The sequence below is a fragment of the Dreissena polymorpha genome, chromosome 2, assembly GCF_020536995.1.
Source record: "Dreissena polymorpha isolate Duluth1 chromosome 2, UMN_Dpol_1.0, whole genome shotgun sequence".
Taxonomy (NCBI): Eukaryota; Metazoa; Mollusca; class Bivalvia; order Myida; family Dreissenidae; genus Dreissena; species Dreissena polymorpha.
The window spans coordinates 92,096,455-92,113,713 of NC_068356.1; the positions used below are offsets into that span (position 1 = coordinate 92,096,455).

At 34.9% G+C, this 17,259-nt stretch overlaps 1 protein-coding gene across 8 annotated transcripts in view; it reads right to left on the minus strand.

Annotated features, from left to right (window-relative positions):
* The window catches only part of LOC127868048 (ankyrin-2-like), a 211,708-nt gene that overhangs the window by 143,777 nt on the left and 50,672 nt on the right, over window positions 1-17,259 (minus strand). For 7 of the 8 annotated variants that reach the window (XM_052409624.1, XM_052409621.1, XM_052409619.1 and 4 more), the window contains exons 17-23: window positions 15,627-15,725; window positions 15,027-15,125; window positions 14,482-14,511; window positions 11,788-11,886; window positions 11,005-11,103; window positions 7,332-7,430; window positions 5,990-6,164 (exon numbers count right to left, since the gene is read on the minus strand). In XM_052409624.1, coding sequence (XP_052265584.1) covers window positions 5,990-6,164; window positions 7,332-7,430; window positions 11,005-11,103; window positions 11,788-11,886; window positions 14,482-14,511; window positions 15,027-15,125; window positions 15,627-15,725 — 700 coding nt within the window. Of the gene's footprint in view, window positions 1-1,516; window positions 1,562-5,238; window positions 5,269-5,989; window positions 6,165-7,331; window positions 7,431-11,004; window positions 11,104-11,787; window positions 11,887-14,481; window positions 14,512-15,026; window positions 15,126-15,626; window positions 15,726-17,259 lie in introns of all 8 variants that reach the window. The other variant, XM_052409617.1, reaches the window with a different exon arrangement.

Consider the following 17,259-nt stretch of genomic DNA (forward strand, 5'->3'; position numbering starts at 1 on the left):
TGCAGTGCAATTATTAACAGAGATTCACTTTCATTTTTGCCCGGTATCAGAAAGTCACCGGGAAGCACATTTTGCATGACTGCGTATGTTGCAATAAAAGATTTCTTTGTACATACATCGTATTGCATTCAATCTAAATTGAAATTCGCTCGTCCAATGAAGGCTCTGCCCCATAATGCACTGTTCTCTTTACACTTCTGACAAATGGTGTATGCATATGGTTGTGTTTATGAAATTCTTAAACATAGTTATCTTCATAAATGTTCAAGATTATTATTTTTTAAGAGATATTGTAACTTTATTGGATTATCGGAAAAATGTGCACATTAGAAAAGTGGTATGTATACTGTTATCGATACGATTCGGTTTATATGCATGTATTTGCGGATGACAACACAGCATGGCAATAAACAGGACCTATATTAAAGGCTATACTATACCTGGTTTTATAGCCCCTTGCAGTAAATGAGCTCAAAACTTATAACGCTGTCCGTTTATAACGCTGTTGCATGGCTTGGACCCCGTCATCTACTTTATACTGGAGTTACAGTGTATTTTATAACCCATCAATTTACGCTATATTAATGATACTTTGAGTTTTTACACAAAAACTTTTTCTGGAATGTCTGACACAACTGGTGTTTATCTATTGCTAATAGACACTATATTTTCAATTTTCAGAAAGTTTCAAGATAATCTAGAACTAGGTTATATCCAACATTTTTTTACAAATCATTTAGCAGACAAGAAGAGTTTGCTGAAAAGTAAAACGCCACACAGATAGGACCTATAGGAGAGGGTTAATGCACCGGCCACCTGGGAGCTAATAATGGTATCAGGATAGGACAACTCTGGCAAGGTTAGTCACTGAAAAAAGGTAGTAGATTCCTTCCCTTGACTATAATATAAAGATTAATATTTGTGTAATGATAATGTAACTGTGTTAATTTCCTTAACTGGACCTGCTATAGGAAAAGAAATTTTATATTAAATGCTAATGTAGCTGACTTCTGATTGAAACAAGTTTATATTTGCATTACCCTGCACTTGGTGATCTGAGTTGTTTACGTGCAGATAAAATATTCCAAACAATTCTGTTTTGACTTTAACTCTTTCAGTGCTGGAACCGAATTTTGAAGGCCTTTGCAAACAGTTTGGATCCAGATGAGACGCCACAGAACGTGGCGTCTCATCAGGATCCAAACTGTTTGCTATTCTGATAGTATTCTTTGAAAAAAATTGAAGAAAATTTTAGACATTCAGCAGACGACATTTTAGCAGACGACAAATTTCCCAGCATGCAAAGGGTTAAGTCTCCAATAATCAATAATACTGAATTATATATAATTAAAGGATTTCTTTTTTAATTAACAGACACTTTTAATATCTTTGTACACAATTTACACTAGTCGCCAATAAAACTTTTTTTAAAACATTGTTTTGTTCCCCCATAGCAGATCCAGTGAAATGTATTCATACACCCCCATAACTAGCGGTATAAATAAAGACCCATTACTGAAAGAACTATGTCGATGATAGGACATCCCTGATCTCAAGGAACCTAAAAAGATAGACACAAGCATGGGGTTAAGGCAGCTATCATAATCATATGCAAGATACAGGGTATTTTTACAAACAAAGCAACGGAAATCATGTTTGTTCTTGACAAGATTTTGTTTTATATTTCATAACCATAACCTCATAAAGGTGCCATTTAACCATTTCATGAAAAAAACTATTTATATTTATGTCTGTAGTAAATAATTTCAAATCACGTCCACTTTATTTTGGGTAGAGAACTCATTCTTGAAGTTATAAAATTACTTGATAACTTTGTACAAAATTGAATTAAAATTGAAGCAAACAGTTTGTCTACCATTATGTATAACATTGTCCTTGTAACAAAAATGTTTAATTGTTTGTATCCTCCACATAAGGCCACAATTAAAATATTGTTGGTTTGCCCTTTACCGACCCTAAATTTTACAGGTGGGTAGGTAGGTAGGAAAATTATTTTATTTTATTTGAGAATTTATATTTTTAATACACTAATAGTCTATGAATATTTAAAACACTTTTATTAAAGAACTGTTGCAGTGTACGAAGCCCTATGTAGCTTAACATTATCTTGTTTGCTGTTTCTTGCATATATTAATATCAAATGCATGCTTGTGTGTTATTACATCAAATATTTGTTCATTATATGATTTTAATTGCTCAAATGCATTTGTAATTATTAACAGCCAGACAGCTTTTATTTTTAACTTAAACCTTTCCCTTAAATTGGGCTTAATTAGCATGCAACAAGCATTGAAGGAGTGTAGAAAGACAGCCCAAAGCCTTTAATGGAAAAATTCAGACGTGGCGAAAGACCATCACATTTTACAGGCCAGACTTGCCTACCAGGAGAAACAATTCACAGGCCTGTTGAAGTTTTTACAGGCCTCAATTTTAAGTGTTTGACCGGTTAGTGCATAGTCTCAGCATGGAAAAGTAAATTCATAAAAGGGCAAACTGAACATTATTATAAAGCATTATTTCTTCTTGAATGCTCTGAGCTTTTATGAGTACATACGTACAGCTCAGAGGGTCAATAGCTGGGAGTTGTATTATTGCAACTAACATAAGCATGAAAACTTGATTTGGGGAAATAAATTAAGGGTGTTAGTTTCAGTTTGTGGATATACTAACGCTTTAAACATATATACTTGAGTGTTGTCGATGTATTTAGCTAAGAGACATTAATAAATTAAATAAGTTTACCTTTACATATCCATTTCACTAACATGCCATTACAGTAAACTGTTCAGTGTGGCAAACATAATAAAGCAGAATATGCACATGAATCGGATTAAACACAGATCCACTTGCATATAAATCAAATCATGTTTGTCGTTTATTTTGCATTTTCGACAAAAAAATCCTGTAACTGTTAGATGTATTTTTCTTTGCGAGTAGACTGCATTCCAATTTTCAAACACTTCATCACTTGTTCTGTGACATTCAGTTCATACATTTGCAAAAAAAGAGAGTTTTATTTGTATCTAAAACCTATGCTCCATGGTAGAATGACACGCTCTTTTCATTAATCGATACTAATTATATGATGTCCGTCGTAAATTCGATAGTTATTTGTTCTCGCTGAGCATCGTTATTTCTTTTAATTGTCCGCCATCTTGGATCACGTTAACAACACGTGTACAACGAACGTAAAGTCGTATATGTCCGACTACTTTCGCGAACCAATGGTTAAGTATGATGTCGTTCGGCCATTTTCACGGAACACCGCCGATCGCGATGCTGGTTATAGACGCTTGCATTACTGTCTATTCTGGGGCGTATGAAATTCCAACCATCGGAGCGACCTAGATCGGTCAGGGGCGATAATAATAGACAGGGATATAAATACGCGCATGAATAAATATTGCTTTCGGCTCTTTAATCATCGTCGAAAAAAACGAAAATAAAAAAAATACGTTTTCAGAAATCGCAATAAAAATTTTTGGGTCGGGGGGTAAAAAGTGGGTCGGTCGGTAAAGGGCAAACAAACTCAATTTTAATTTAGGCCCAATAAGTAAACACCCTTCACTGAAAATCCGATCAAAGCATCTAAATGAAAAACTAAATAAATAAATAAGTGAACAGGTGAAAAAAATCATACCTGTTCAAAAACAAGTAACAATAAAAGAATGATAATCATCATCATAATTAAACTACTATTACTAATATTAATAATAAAATGATATTGATAATAATACTGTATATCAATAATAATTATACAAATGATACCCACATAAAATCTCAAAACCAGTAACCAACACTGGAATACCAAAACAATTTACTGGACAACATAAGTATTTGAACTAAGGCTTAGCCTCAAATATAATACATGTATATAACTTTCACCTAGAAACAGCCTTACCGGTTGTCAGCCACCTTCCATATTCTAAATGAAAGTATACAAATAATTACTGTACAAAGGGGGGAATGTAAATGATATTTACATTTTTTTATATCAGCCATATTTTCTAAATAGAAATTGTGTTTAAAGAGCATTGTGTTACATTTATGTCTGCCTAGCGACCGGAAGGTCATGGGTTTGATACCAACTGTGGGAGCTTTCCTTAGATCTCTTCACAGACGCATAGTACTGGTTCTACCCAGAAAACTTACTTGAAATCATCTTGATAAGCCTATGGCTTTCAATGCAATATAGCTAAAATAAATAGGTGTGAAGTATATCCAGAAGAAACCATGACATTGTAATGAAATAAATAGATGTGCGCAAATATGAATCCCAGTATTGCAAAACTAATCTAAATTTGATTAAATATAGAAATAAATGTTTGACATGCAGTATAAAAACTGTTAGCGCAATTATTAAACAAATTCAGCCAACTTGCAATGCGATTTAGAATTAAAAAATGAATTTGGCACAATATTCTTTCAATCTAGATAAGATTGTATATAAAACAGAATGCATACCTAAAGTACTTTGCGCACCAATATTGTTTCTTAATGATTGTATGTGTCTTGTTCTGATAAAACTGGGCTTAATTCATGGGCGTAAAGTGTCGTCCCAGATTAGCCTGTGCAGTCCACACAGGCTAATCAGGGACGACACTTTCCGCTTAAACTTGATTTTCCGTAACAAGGGACTTCCTTGAAACTAAAAATACCATTAAAGCGGAAAGTGTCGTCCCTGATTAGCCTGTGCACATGAATTAAGCCCAGTTTTCTCAGAACAAGACATGTATAATTGTTGTTGTGCAAGTTGGCCAAACAAATCAGAATAAGCATTTAAAAGGCCAGTATTATTAGAGTTGGTCAGGAAGTGATTAGGCCAGTATTATTAGAGTTGGTCAGGAAGTGATTAAAGTTAAAACCTTCTCTTAATGTGCGTGTTGTGTGTGTGAAGGCTTGTTTTGTTTTTTCCTAACATGTCTAGATTTTTTACAACAGAAAAAAAAATTAATACTGTAAAAGTAGAAGTTTGAATATAAATTAAAGTTTCAAAATAGTTGTATGAAACTTGCAAATAAAAAAAACTTGCAGATTACAAAATTAGTGTAATAAAGTATAGGATTATATTTTCATAACTAATAGATTAAAAAGACTTCCAAACTTCAGCACCTGACTAAATTATGATGACCAACTCTATAGGCTTATCATTTTGCGTGAATAAACAAGGGGTTTGGATGAATATGATTATTATCTACAAAAGTACACCCTGCTCACCATGTTTACGGCGGGAGGGACTAGCTGGATCTAGGACAACAAAGTGACCAATCAACGAAGACATACATAACAAAGTAACAAATCAGGTGCAAGATTCAGGGAAAGAAAAGAAAAATAAACAAATAAGAGGCAGAGAGAAAACATAACAAAATGACAAATACGACAAAACTATAACTTGGGCCATAAAGGAAATCATCAAAACAAAAAAGGAATTAGTTAGTTAGTATATATGAAACATTAACATTTCATATTTCTCCTGTACATAATAAACAAGTAGTTTGAGTACATACATTTTGTGTTGGTTTACTAAGATCTTAGTAATATAAACGTTTATTAAGAACTTAACAAACAGTGATTTATAAAGTGCCCATGCTTAAATCTTTATAAATACATTATGTTCATACATATAAATGCCTTACTAAAGTGTAATGTCACACATCAAAACACAACCACACTTTAAGTAACATAAGTAACATAAACAAACTAGTTAAAAATGCCCTCATCAGTACATAAGGGCTGGAAATGAAGCCTTTAAAATTTGAATCTATTACGAAAGGTCTTACATTAAATTTGATTTTGAAAATGACTTCAATCACAACAAAATGCATATCTGAGTGACAAAGGGAAAAGTTTTAAAGGCTTAATTTCCAACCCTAAAGTACTGATGAGCAGTAAAAAGCGTAAAACCTGTTCCGGTTTTATGCTGTTTGCATATAGCCATTTTCACAGCCCCATGTACACAAGTACCCACCTCCTTCGTCTTCCGAGTCCGAGAGGAAGGGGTCCTGCATGGTCTCTGGGGAGACGACCTTGTACTTGTCGTCGCCCATGGTTATGGTCTCCGTGACCTCCGTGATATCCTTGAGAGTGTCCACCACGGAGATGTAGCCCAGACGCTGGGCAATCGAAAGTGGCGTCTGGCCATTCTGGGGAAGCAAGATTGGTTTGTTGTATGTGTGTGTAATCCAATGATTTAGCTTGTATATCCATTATGTTCAAAAAGATCAATATTTACACAATTTATCTTAACATTTTCACTGAAAATATCAGGATGTTCCTTATTTTGAAATATGTTTAATACAGTTAATTAGCATTTTACATTTTCACTGATAATCAGACAACACTTTTCTTCGCACTATCCCTGAAAATATTAGCATATACGTTATTTAAATAAATAAAAAAAAATAAAAATTAAAAAATAAAAAAAGATTTAGCAAGTTTGTCAATTCAATAAAAAAAGATCCATATTTACATTTATTTAAACATTTTCAGGGAAAATATGAGCATTTAAATTATTTGTAATATGTACAAGACAATTCAGTAGCTATCAGCTTTATTGGCTATAAGCACTTATTAGTTAAAAAAAGGATATGTCATAGTCGTGAGATACGAGTTTGAAAAAGCTATGGATTCAGGAACCATCAAGTGAATGTTTGAGCCCCGCTCAGGGAAAATGGGGCTTAATGCATGTGCGCTAAGTTTCATCATTGCTAAGCCTGTGAAGTCTGATCAGGCGTATCGGAAACTACCCTTTCTGGCTTCACTGGCTTGGGTGGTGCGGTGGTCGAGTGGTAACACTCTGGTCTACCATTCCAGAGGTCCCCGGTTCAAATCCCGGCCGGGGCACTGGACATTTCAGAAATGCTTCAAGTGTTTCCCACCCAACTAGAGATGTACTGGTATGAAACCCAGGTAATTCTCGCGTGTATCGGTGCTATACACTGAGCACGTAAAAGAACCAAGGTATCTATTCGCAAAGAGCTAGGGTATCGCACCTGGATTCCTTGTATCCCAATACTGTCTCTTCTGCTTGCTGTCTCTTCAGCAAAAACCAAAGGACCCCATTGGAAATTAGTGCTTGCACTTTCATGGGTTATCCTTGACCGCAAGGTCAAAATAAATACCACTACAATACACTGGAGTTTGTTAAGAAGAGACTTCCTTTCACCAAAAAATACCATAAAATCAGAAAGTGTCGTCCCTGATTAGCCTTTGGGGACGGCACAGGCTTATCTGGGACGACTTTATGCACATGCAAGAAGCCCAGTTTTCCAGAGGCTCGTTGACAGCCATCATGCATGGCGAAAACTCACATTGGTGACAGCGTTGGGCGAAGCCTTGTTCTTAAGCAGCGTGTTGACGACGTTAACGTGACCCTGCTGTGCGGCCTGGTGGAGTGGAGTGTAACCCAGCTGAAACAAGCAGGTTGCAATGTGCATGCATGCTATGGATGCGGTAGATGCTCTAGGTTATGTTTAAAAAAAAAATAATCAAGTTAGCAGACCACCCATGTCAAGTCAGTTCATTCCTAAAGGTTTAAGAACTGTAATTCATTCTTCAAACAAAAAAAGACCAATAACATTCAAAATTGCCAACCCTCAAATATATTTTGTCCTATCTATTTTCTGAACTTTTTATTTGCAAGTTACTCTTACCAACATATATATTGATACAGAAAGACTTATTTGCTATATATTTAAGCATAAACGCAATAAAAATGCATTGATGATAATAAATAACATGAAAAAGTAAAATAATGAAAATATAGGGAAGAAAGGAGTTGGTATCTCCTATCGCAAAACCAATCTCTAGTCTTAAGTTGTTGTTGTTTTTTGATTTTTTTTAAAATGCAGAAGGGAAATACAAACTTTCTTTAAACAAGAGGGCCAAGATGGCCCTAGTTCGCTCACCTGAGAGGAGTAGGTTCATTCAATCTTTACCAAACGTCAAACTTGACCTAGATATTGTCCAGACAAACATCCTGGTCAAGTTTCATCATTATTGAACCAAAACTCTGGCATATGGAGTGTTTTTGTGTTTGTAAGATTTGTCCTGGTGACCTATATTTTGAGTTGACCCCCCCCCCCCTTACCAAACATCAATTTTTGCTTACAAAAACTAATATTATGACTAAGATTCATAAAATCTGAAACAAAATTGTGACCTCTAGAGGGTTTACAAGGATTTTGTATAATATAATGAAAATTTGGACAATCTAAGGGCAATAATTATGGCATTAATTATGTGATATATATAAAACCAATCTTTGTACCAAGTTTCATGATGATCGGGCAAAAAATGTGATTTCTATCTAGTGTTCACAAGCTTTTTTTACTATATAAATATAAGAAAACTGCCCCCCCCCCCAGCAGCCATGTTATTCAACTGACCAGAACCATTTTCGAACTCCACTCTCATATCAAGGAAACAAATGTTTTGACCAAAGTTCATGAAAATTGGGCCAAAAATGTGACTTCTAGAGTGTTCACATGTTTTCACTATATACATATAGAGAAAAATGCCCCGCCCACTGGCGGCCATGTTTTTTCACCAATCTGGACCATTTTCAAACTAGTCTGAGATATCAATAAAACCAATGTTTTGACCAACTTTCATGATGATTGGGCAAAAATTGTGACTTCTAGAGTGTTTACTACAAGGTTTCTCTATAGCCAAATAAGGAAAACTGCCCCCCCCCCCCGGCAGCCATGTTATTCAACTGACCGGAACCATTTTCAAACTCAACTCTCATATCAAAGAAACAAATGTTTTGACCAAATTTCATGAAAATTGGGCCAAAAATGTGACTTCTAGAGTGTTCACATGTTTTCACTATATACATTTAGAGAAAAATGCCCCGCCCACTGGCGGCCATGTTTTTTCACCGATCTGGACCATTTTCGAACTCGTCCGAGATATCAATAAAACCAATGTTTTGACCAACTTTCATGATTGGGCAAAAATTGTGACTTCAAGAGTGTTTACAAGATTTCTCTATAGCCAAATTAGGAAAACTGCCACGCCCACTGGCAGCCATGTTATTCAACTGACCGGAACCATTTAAACTCAACTCTCATATAAAGGAAACAAATGTTCTGACCGAATTTCATGAATATTGGGCCAAAAATGTGACTTCTAGAGTGTTCACATGTTTTCACTATATACATATAGAGAAATGCCCCGCCCACTGGTGGCCATGTTTTTTCACCGATCTGGACCATTTTCGAACTCGTCCGAGATATCAATAAAACCAATGTTTTGACCAACTTTCATGATGATTGGGCAAAAATTGTGACTTCTAGAGTGTTTACAAGGTTTCTCTATAGCCAAATAAGGAAAACTGCCCCGCCCACTGGCGGCCATGTTTTTCAATGGACCAGAACCACTTTTGAACTCAACCAACATATCATTAAGACAAACATTTTGACAAAGTTACTTTTTTGTGACCTAGTTTTTGACCCAGCACGACCCAGTTTCGAACTCGACCGAGATTCCATCGGGACTAAGCTTTTGACAAAGTTTCATGAAGATCGGAAATAAATGTGGCCTCTAGAGTGTTTACAAACCAAATGTGGACGATGGACGGGCGGACAGACCGACGGACAGATGACGGACAAAGACCGGTCACAAAAGCTCACCTGAGCAATCAGGTGAGCTAAAAACAAATTCTTAAACAAGTATGAATGTGAACAGACTAACATTATCTTAAATGAAAAACAGTCCAAAGTCACAGCAATCTCTGGATTAGTCTTCAAACCTCTGATTTAACTACCAGTAACAAACAGCAACCATTTTTATATTAGCTGCTAACCAAATGGTCTGAATACTTGACATTTAACAGTTATTTGACAACTTTAATAGCATCACATCTAGATCCCCCACTTCAAACGATAAATCATTTCTCATGTTCTATATTAGTTTTGATTTTAAACAACAAAATCTTCAAAACACAACTCTAGCCAATCTGTATAAGCAATTCATGTACATTGTATATGTACATGAAACTGACATAGCTTCTAAAAGGCAAATCTGTAACTGTTAATTACCTCTGCAAGCCCTGGGAACTTTTATGGGCAAATATCAAAGTATGAATATAGATTGAAATCAATTACCTTAAGCATAATCAATAATTGGTAAATTTTCCATTTGAACAACATAGTTTTAACTATCATGATGTAATAACTGGGTGGCATTAACAAATGCTGTATAATTATACTCCCTTGCATACATTCCAGGTTTAACCCTTTGCATGCTGGGAAATTTGTTGTCTGCAAAAATGTTGTCTGCTGAATTTCTAAAATTAGCATTTTCTTTGATTTTTTTCAAAGAATACTATCAGAATAGCAAACAGTTTGGATCCTGATGAGACGCCACGTTCTGTGGCGTCTCATCTGGATCCAAACTGTTTGCAAAGGCCTTCAAAATTCGGTTCCAGCACTGGAAATGTTAAATAAGATGTATTGTATAAGTGAAACAAGATGTTGCAAAACACTGCAGATTTGCTTCATATCACAATCAATTTAACTAAATATGTCTTTACTTTTTTCCCAGTCCATTTATTTGTGATATTCAACAAGTATAACACAAAACAGTGGACCCAGTGGACAGTATATTCATGATCCATGACTCAAATTTCACTTTAATTATGAAATCAGTGTATGCGCTTGTATGCACTTTAGATGTCTGTTTTTTTAAGTATTAGTCTTTTACCCCTCAGAAGAACACTTTGATCCGTTAGTTGCCCCTATCATATCAAATTCAATTTAACAACTTTCAAGATTCAAGTTTTAAAGGCTTCATTTCGAACCCTAACATACTGATGAGTAGCAAAAAGCAAGAAACCTGAACAGACTGCGAGTTACTCGCAGGCTGTTCTGGTTTCATGCTGGTTGCATATATTGCCATTTTCACTTTGCTTCCGAGCGGGAAAAGGATATTTATGCCTTCAAAACTTAACGTTACACAAACAAAGCTGCCAGGCCTTACCTTGGTTGTTGCACTAACTGACGCCTGATGGTCGAGGAGAAATCGCACCATGTTCATCTGTCCAAAGTGGCATGCAGTGTGTAGTGGTGTGTAGCCAGCCTGAAAGTTGAAAGTAGCCTCAAAATAAGAAAAGTAATGAACTGAAATGTCTATTATACCGATAAAGCTATAACAATTCCATTTATTAAGACATATTATTTAAATGCAAATGATGCAATTCTAAAATTCTGATTTTTTAATGTTAGTAGCTGCCAGCACTATCAACTACAACCCGTGCTTTAACCATGTGATTTGCCACACGTAGAATAATCTCAGTGTAAATATTTCTGCACTTAGAAATTTTTTATGATTGAGCATAAATTGTTGCTGAAAGCTGAAGATAAAGATAAATTCTAGAATTTCAGTTATTTGAAATGCTTTCGAGTCCGTTTCATGGGACTAGAACCAGTACTTGGTGTCTATGGGGGAGATCTAAAGAATGCTCCCATACTGGCGATCGAACCCGTGAACTCCCGATCACTAAGCGGACACCAAATCCACTACACCACTGCAGCCATGCATTTAAATTGCATTGAAATCCATCAGCTTATTGAGACCTTCTCCAGTTTGTTTACTGGGTAGAAACATTAACAAAGTAGACATTGATAACATTCCCAGGGTGGGATTGGAGCCTGAGACCTCCTGATAGCTAGGCAGACATTGTACGCACCACTCCACCACAACCACCACAACCTCAAGGTCAAGCATGTGACAGTCACAAAATCAAGGTGACACACCACTAACCTTGGTCTGCGGGTCAATCTGTGAGCCGTACTTTACAAGCACCTCTGCGACCGGGACTTTATCCTCCTGGGCAGCCAGATGCATGGGTGTTAGGCCATTCTATAAGGGAGACAAATTAGGTTAACTAAACCGTTAAATTTTCCAATCAAGATTTTGTGAAATTGGAGTCAACTGATTTGTCATCGATGCAATTATTTTTTGCTTCAACAAAAAAAAAATAACAGTTTTACTTTGTATAGATTAATATATATTTACTTTTATTTTTGTTTCTTATTGATACTTAAACAATATCATTTCAAATATAATAAAAGATTTATACTTTGGAAATAAATCATGTTTAAAAAATTACACTCTTAAGATCCTATACTAAAAAAAAATATGTACTTCTCATATCACTGAATTTTTATAAGAAAAAGCAGAACTGTTCGAGACAGGATTGACTCTTTATAGACTACAGAGCTTTTGCTTTAGAAAACATATTTCAACAAGCCATGTTGGTTATTAATCTTTGAGGGAGAAATGTCTTAAGCGAAGACCCATCTCCAAAGAAAACATGTTAAACATTGTTATACGCAAAATAACATGGAAACTGGAAAACTGTTAATGACCCTTATTATAGCCCTATTAACAAAACTAAAATCAAAACATGCTTTTGTTTACTTGTAAGCCTAAGACCTAAAAGGATTATAGTAGACAACAGAATTTAATTAACTTACACATATTACTCTAAACTTGTAAAATTGTAATATATTTTTAAATTATTGTCACCCAAATCAATTATAGCCAACAAGCAGAGTAATACAAATTCTGATAAAGGTGAGGCCACCTTGTTTGACAGATATGCAAAATACTAATTAATTAAACAGTCAATTCTATGATATGTTTAAGTAACAACACTCTTCCTCTTAGAAGCTGGAGGCATGAAACAAAGCTTCCTCTGTTCAACTCAAAACACAGTACGTAAACTGTCTGTTTGCAGTATAGAATAAAGCAAAGGTCAACGCAACTTTTGAGAAACAGAAGAACTCATAACATGCCATAATTCGAAAAAAAAATACTCAATTAAAGAACAAACTTAAAAGTAATCCAATAGAATAATTTATTTTCTGATGTTTTGTGTTTAAACTGTCTCAACTGATATAACTTTGTCTTCTTAGCCTGAGTGATAACTAGGCCCAGATGATAACAGCACCTCAGGAATAACAACTTAACCCTTCACCACTTAGATACGTATTTTGATGCATGTGTGGTCCCTTAGAAAGTTAAATTTAATGAAATACCTTTCTTACTAAATTCAAGTTTTAAAGGCTTCCACGAGCAGCAAACAGCATATAACCTGAACAGACTGTGAGTTACTCGCAGGCTGTTCTGGTTTTATGCTGTTTGCACATAGCCATTTTTCACTTTGCTTCTGAGTGGGGAAGGGTTAAAAGGCAATGGCAATAGGGCTTACAGCTCAATAATTTTAGATGTAAATTAAATTAAACTCATGAAGTTACTTATAACAAAAGTATTTAGAATAAACTAAAATTAAAAAAATATATTTATTTTTCATTAATTAAAAACTTACCCAAAATTTAAAAACTGTAGCCTAATTGACAAAGTATTGAGAAACAGGGCCCTGATATTGTTCAATTTAATAATCCACATTGTATATGCCTACTATGTGGACAGCAAAAAAGTCTTACAGCAACAGTAGACTATCATATTTCTGACACATAAATATACATATATATGAAATAAATTGTGTTGGATCTAGTACTATCTACATAAATATGTAAAATGAATTATTATGGATAACTACATATTATATTAACTACAAAATGTTAGTCTGCTGTATTTTCTTTAAAGAATGTTAATCAAATCTAAAATTCTTGTCATCATTAATTGATGTATTCCATTTCTATAAATAATAAAATATATTTTTCAAAGATGGTGAGAAGTAGAGAAATAAAAGCATTAATCTGTTAATAATTGGTTGCTTTTTCTGGTCTTCATTAATCAGTTAATAATTGGTTGCTTGTTAAAGTCTTCATTAATCAGTTAACAATTGGTTGCTTTTTATGGTCTTCATTAATCAGTTAATAATTGGTTGCTTTTACTGGTCTTCAATAATCAGCGAATTATTGATAGTTTTGCTGGCCTGCATTAATTAGATAATAATTGGTAATTTTTACAGTCTTCATTATTCAGTGAATAATTGGTAGTTTTTATGGTCTTCATTAATTAGTGCATAATTGGTAGTTTATTTTTCTGGTCTGTATTACAAGCTGATAAATAAAGAGAATCACCGTAATGGTGGCCTTAAAAAATCTAAAGAGAAAGCTAAACTTAAGAAAAGTAAAAAGAGCTCAATATATTGGGATAAGCTTTAGAAATCAACACTCTCCCTTATGCCTGAATGCTGTTTATGTTATGCTCAAAAAAAGCATTTTAATAAATAACTTCAACACATAGTTCTACACATTACCAATAATTTGATAAAAAATTGGTATATTCTCATTACATATACGATACACCATACATTTTTAAAGACAGAGTTACATGATAAAAGCTTACACAATATTATGCAATATGTTCGGAAACATTTCTTAGCATAAACAGTAAACCAAATGTGTTAGCCTGTAACATGTGTATGATTTAAACAGCATTAGCTAAGGGACGGGTATAAACAGGAAACTTTTGTAGTCTTACATGGGACGTTCCGTCCACGAATTGTCCAATCTATCAAGTGCAACATATCCAGTTAATGATAAAAAACATTAAAAACATAGTTCATACAGTCACTGTTTAACAATATACCCACAGTGATTAGATTGCGTTGTATACAGTGTTTTTATTTCGTTCAAAATCAGGGCCAGTATTGGGTCCAATCCCAAATGGAATAAAAGTATTTTTCTCAAATGGGACCAGCCTGTGCATCCAAACAGTCTGTTAAAGAGCGACCCTGTCTGCTAATGAGGCCACGAATCCTTCCGTGACTTTATAGGGGACAGTGTTGCTCTTGACTAGACTTGACAATTGCAAAAGGCTGGAGCTACGCCTCCTCATTCGACATAAGACCCATTTGTGCATGAGGCATGTCACATAACATTCGAATTGGTGTGTAAGTACATCGTAGTACAACGTTCATGATTTAAGTTACATTAAAGAATCAGGCAATTTTCATGACATAATTTACATGAGAAAATCATGAAAGCAGATTTGTGACTTATTCCTCGTTCACAGTCATTACTCACATGGGACTTGGCGTTCACATTAGCCTTGTGTTCGAGCAGAAGAGAAACCATGTCAGTGTGACCTTCCTGGGAGGCCAGGTGCAGGGGTGAGAAACCGTTCTACAATTACAAACATTACATGGTAAGAATAGAAACATTACATTATACAAATAGAGACATCACATGCTTATAATAGACAAAACAATTGATCGGAACTAAACTCAAACTTGATCTGCAATTCATGCAGGTTGACTCACACACCAACAATAATGTTAATATCTTAACGCATTTAGAAAACTGTTATTCTAGAGAAAATTTCAAGGCCAAGGCCTGTTTCTTAAAAATCAATGGACCGGAAAAAATTTGAACTGTAAGTCATGCAGATAGACACACAAACCAAAAATCAGGTAAATATATGAAAGCGTTAAGAAAAATTACTCTGAAAAGAGAATGCCAGGAAGACTGAGTAACGGACCGACTGACACACAGACAGGCAGTCTGACTGGTATATGCCACCCTACCAGGGGCATAACAAAACTTACTTATAATTTAACTTTGTAAAATGAATACTATAATAAATTTCTGTAATGTGAAAAGCTATTCATTTTCATCATTTCCCACCTTTGACTCTGCATCCGGTTTTGCCCCGTACTCCAGTAGGGTGGTGGCAATGTCCATCTGGTTCTTTTTAGCCGCAATGTGCAGTGGAGTGTAACCATTCTTAAAATAGAACCAATCACTAGGTGAGGTTACAAAGATTAGCAACAAATATTAAAATTCAATGATAAAATTAGTAAGAAAGCAAATTTACATATAAAAAGTGCATATTGTATAAAGTATGAGAAAAACACTTTGGCAAAGCATCATTACAGAGAAGGACCAGACAAGTGCAACAAACACTGATAGTCCATCACTGGATCAGGCTTTTTGAATTTTACCACACAAGGGGGCTTTAAAGTAAACTTTCTTAACCCTTTACCACTTAGATACGTATTTTGACGCATTTGTAGTCTCTTAGAAAGTTACATTTAATTAAATACCTTTCTTACAAAACTCAAGTTTGTAAGGCCTCATTTCCAACCCCTAGCTACTGATGAGCAGCAAACAGCATAAAACCTGAACGGACTGCAAGGTACCCGCAGGCTGTTTTGGTTTTATGCTGTTTGCGGCCATTTTCACTTAGCTTCTAATTGGGAAACGGTTAATACCATTTACAACTGGTTTTCTTAACCCTTTCCAACTCAGAAGCAAAGTGAAAACGGCTACAAACAGCATAAAACCAGAACAGCCTGCAACTAACTTGGAGTCTGTTCAGGTTTTATGATGTTGGCTGCTCACCAGTTTCTAAGGATTGGAAATTAACCCTTTTAAACTTGAATCCAGTGAGGTCTTTAATTAAATTTAACTTTCTAAGGGACTACAAATGTGTCAAAATATGTATCTTAGTGCTAAAGGGTTAAATATGAAATCAAACAAGACAAGGACCAAATGTAAATAAGAATGTAAGCTTTAAGTTATCAATAATGTATAGTAATAATAAAAATAATAAATGATTAACTAAAAACAATCCTCTAACATGTGTTGTCATAAGTTCTGTTATCTTGTTCACATTGAAATTCTGTGCACGCCATCTTAATAGATGATGCATATTAATAGTCTTGTTATAGGAAAACTGATATAAATAAATGCATGTACGTAAAGTGTTGTCCAAAATAAGAAGAAACTTTAAGAAGAAACTTCCTTTAAACAAAAAAATCCACAAGCAAATTCATTGAATTGATATCCCGCGCCAATATACTTCTGGACGGATGGACAACGCCAACATGCATCATCCTCTTATCCATATATATACTCATACCAAGTTTCAATGAAATCCGTCAAAGCACTTCCAAGATATGGCTCCAGACACACAAAAAAGCATTTTTTCAAGATACAAAGGGCCATAACTCCGTTATTATCCGATGGTGTACACTGCTATTTGGCGTGCATCATCCTCTTATCCATATATATACTCATACCAAGTTTCAATGAAATCCGCCAAAGTACTTCCAAGATATGGCTCTGGACACAAAAAAGCATTTTTTTAAGATACAAAGGGCCATAACTCCCTTATTGACAGATGTCGTACAATGCCATTTGGCGTGCATCATCCTCTTATCCATATATATACTCATACCAAGATTCAATGAAATCCGCCAAAGCACTTCCAAGATATGGCTCCGGACAGAAAAGTGCCGGACAGACGGACAGACAA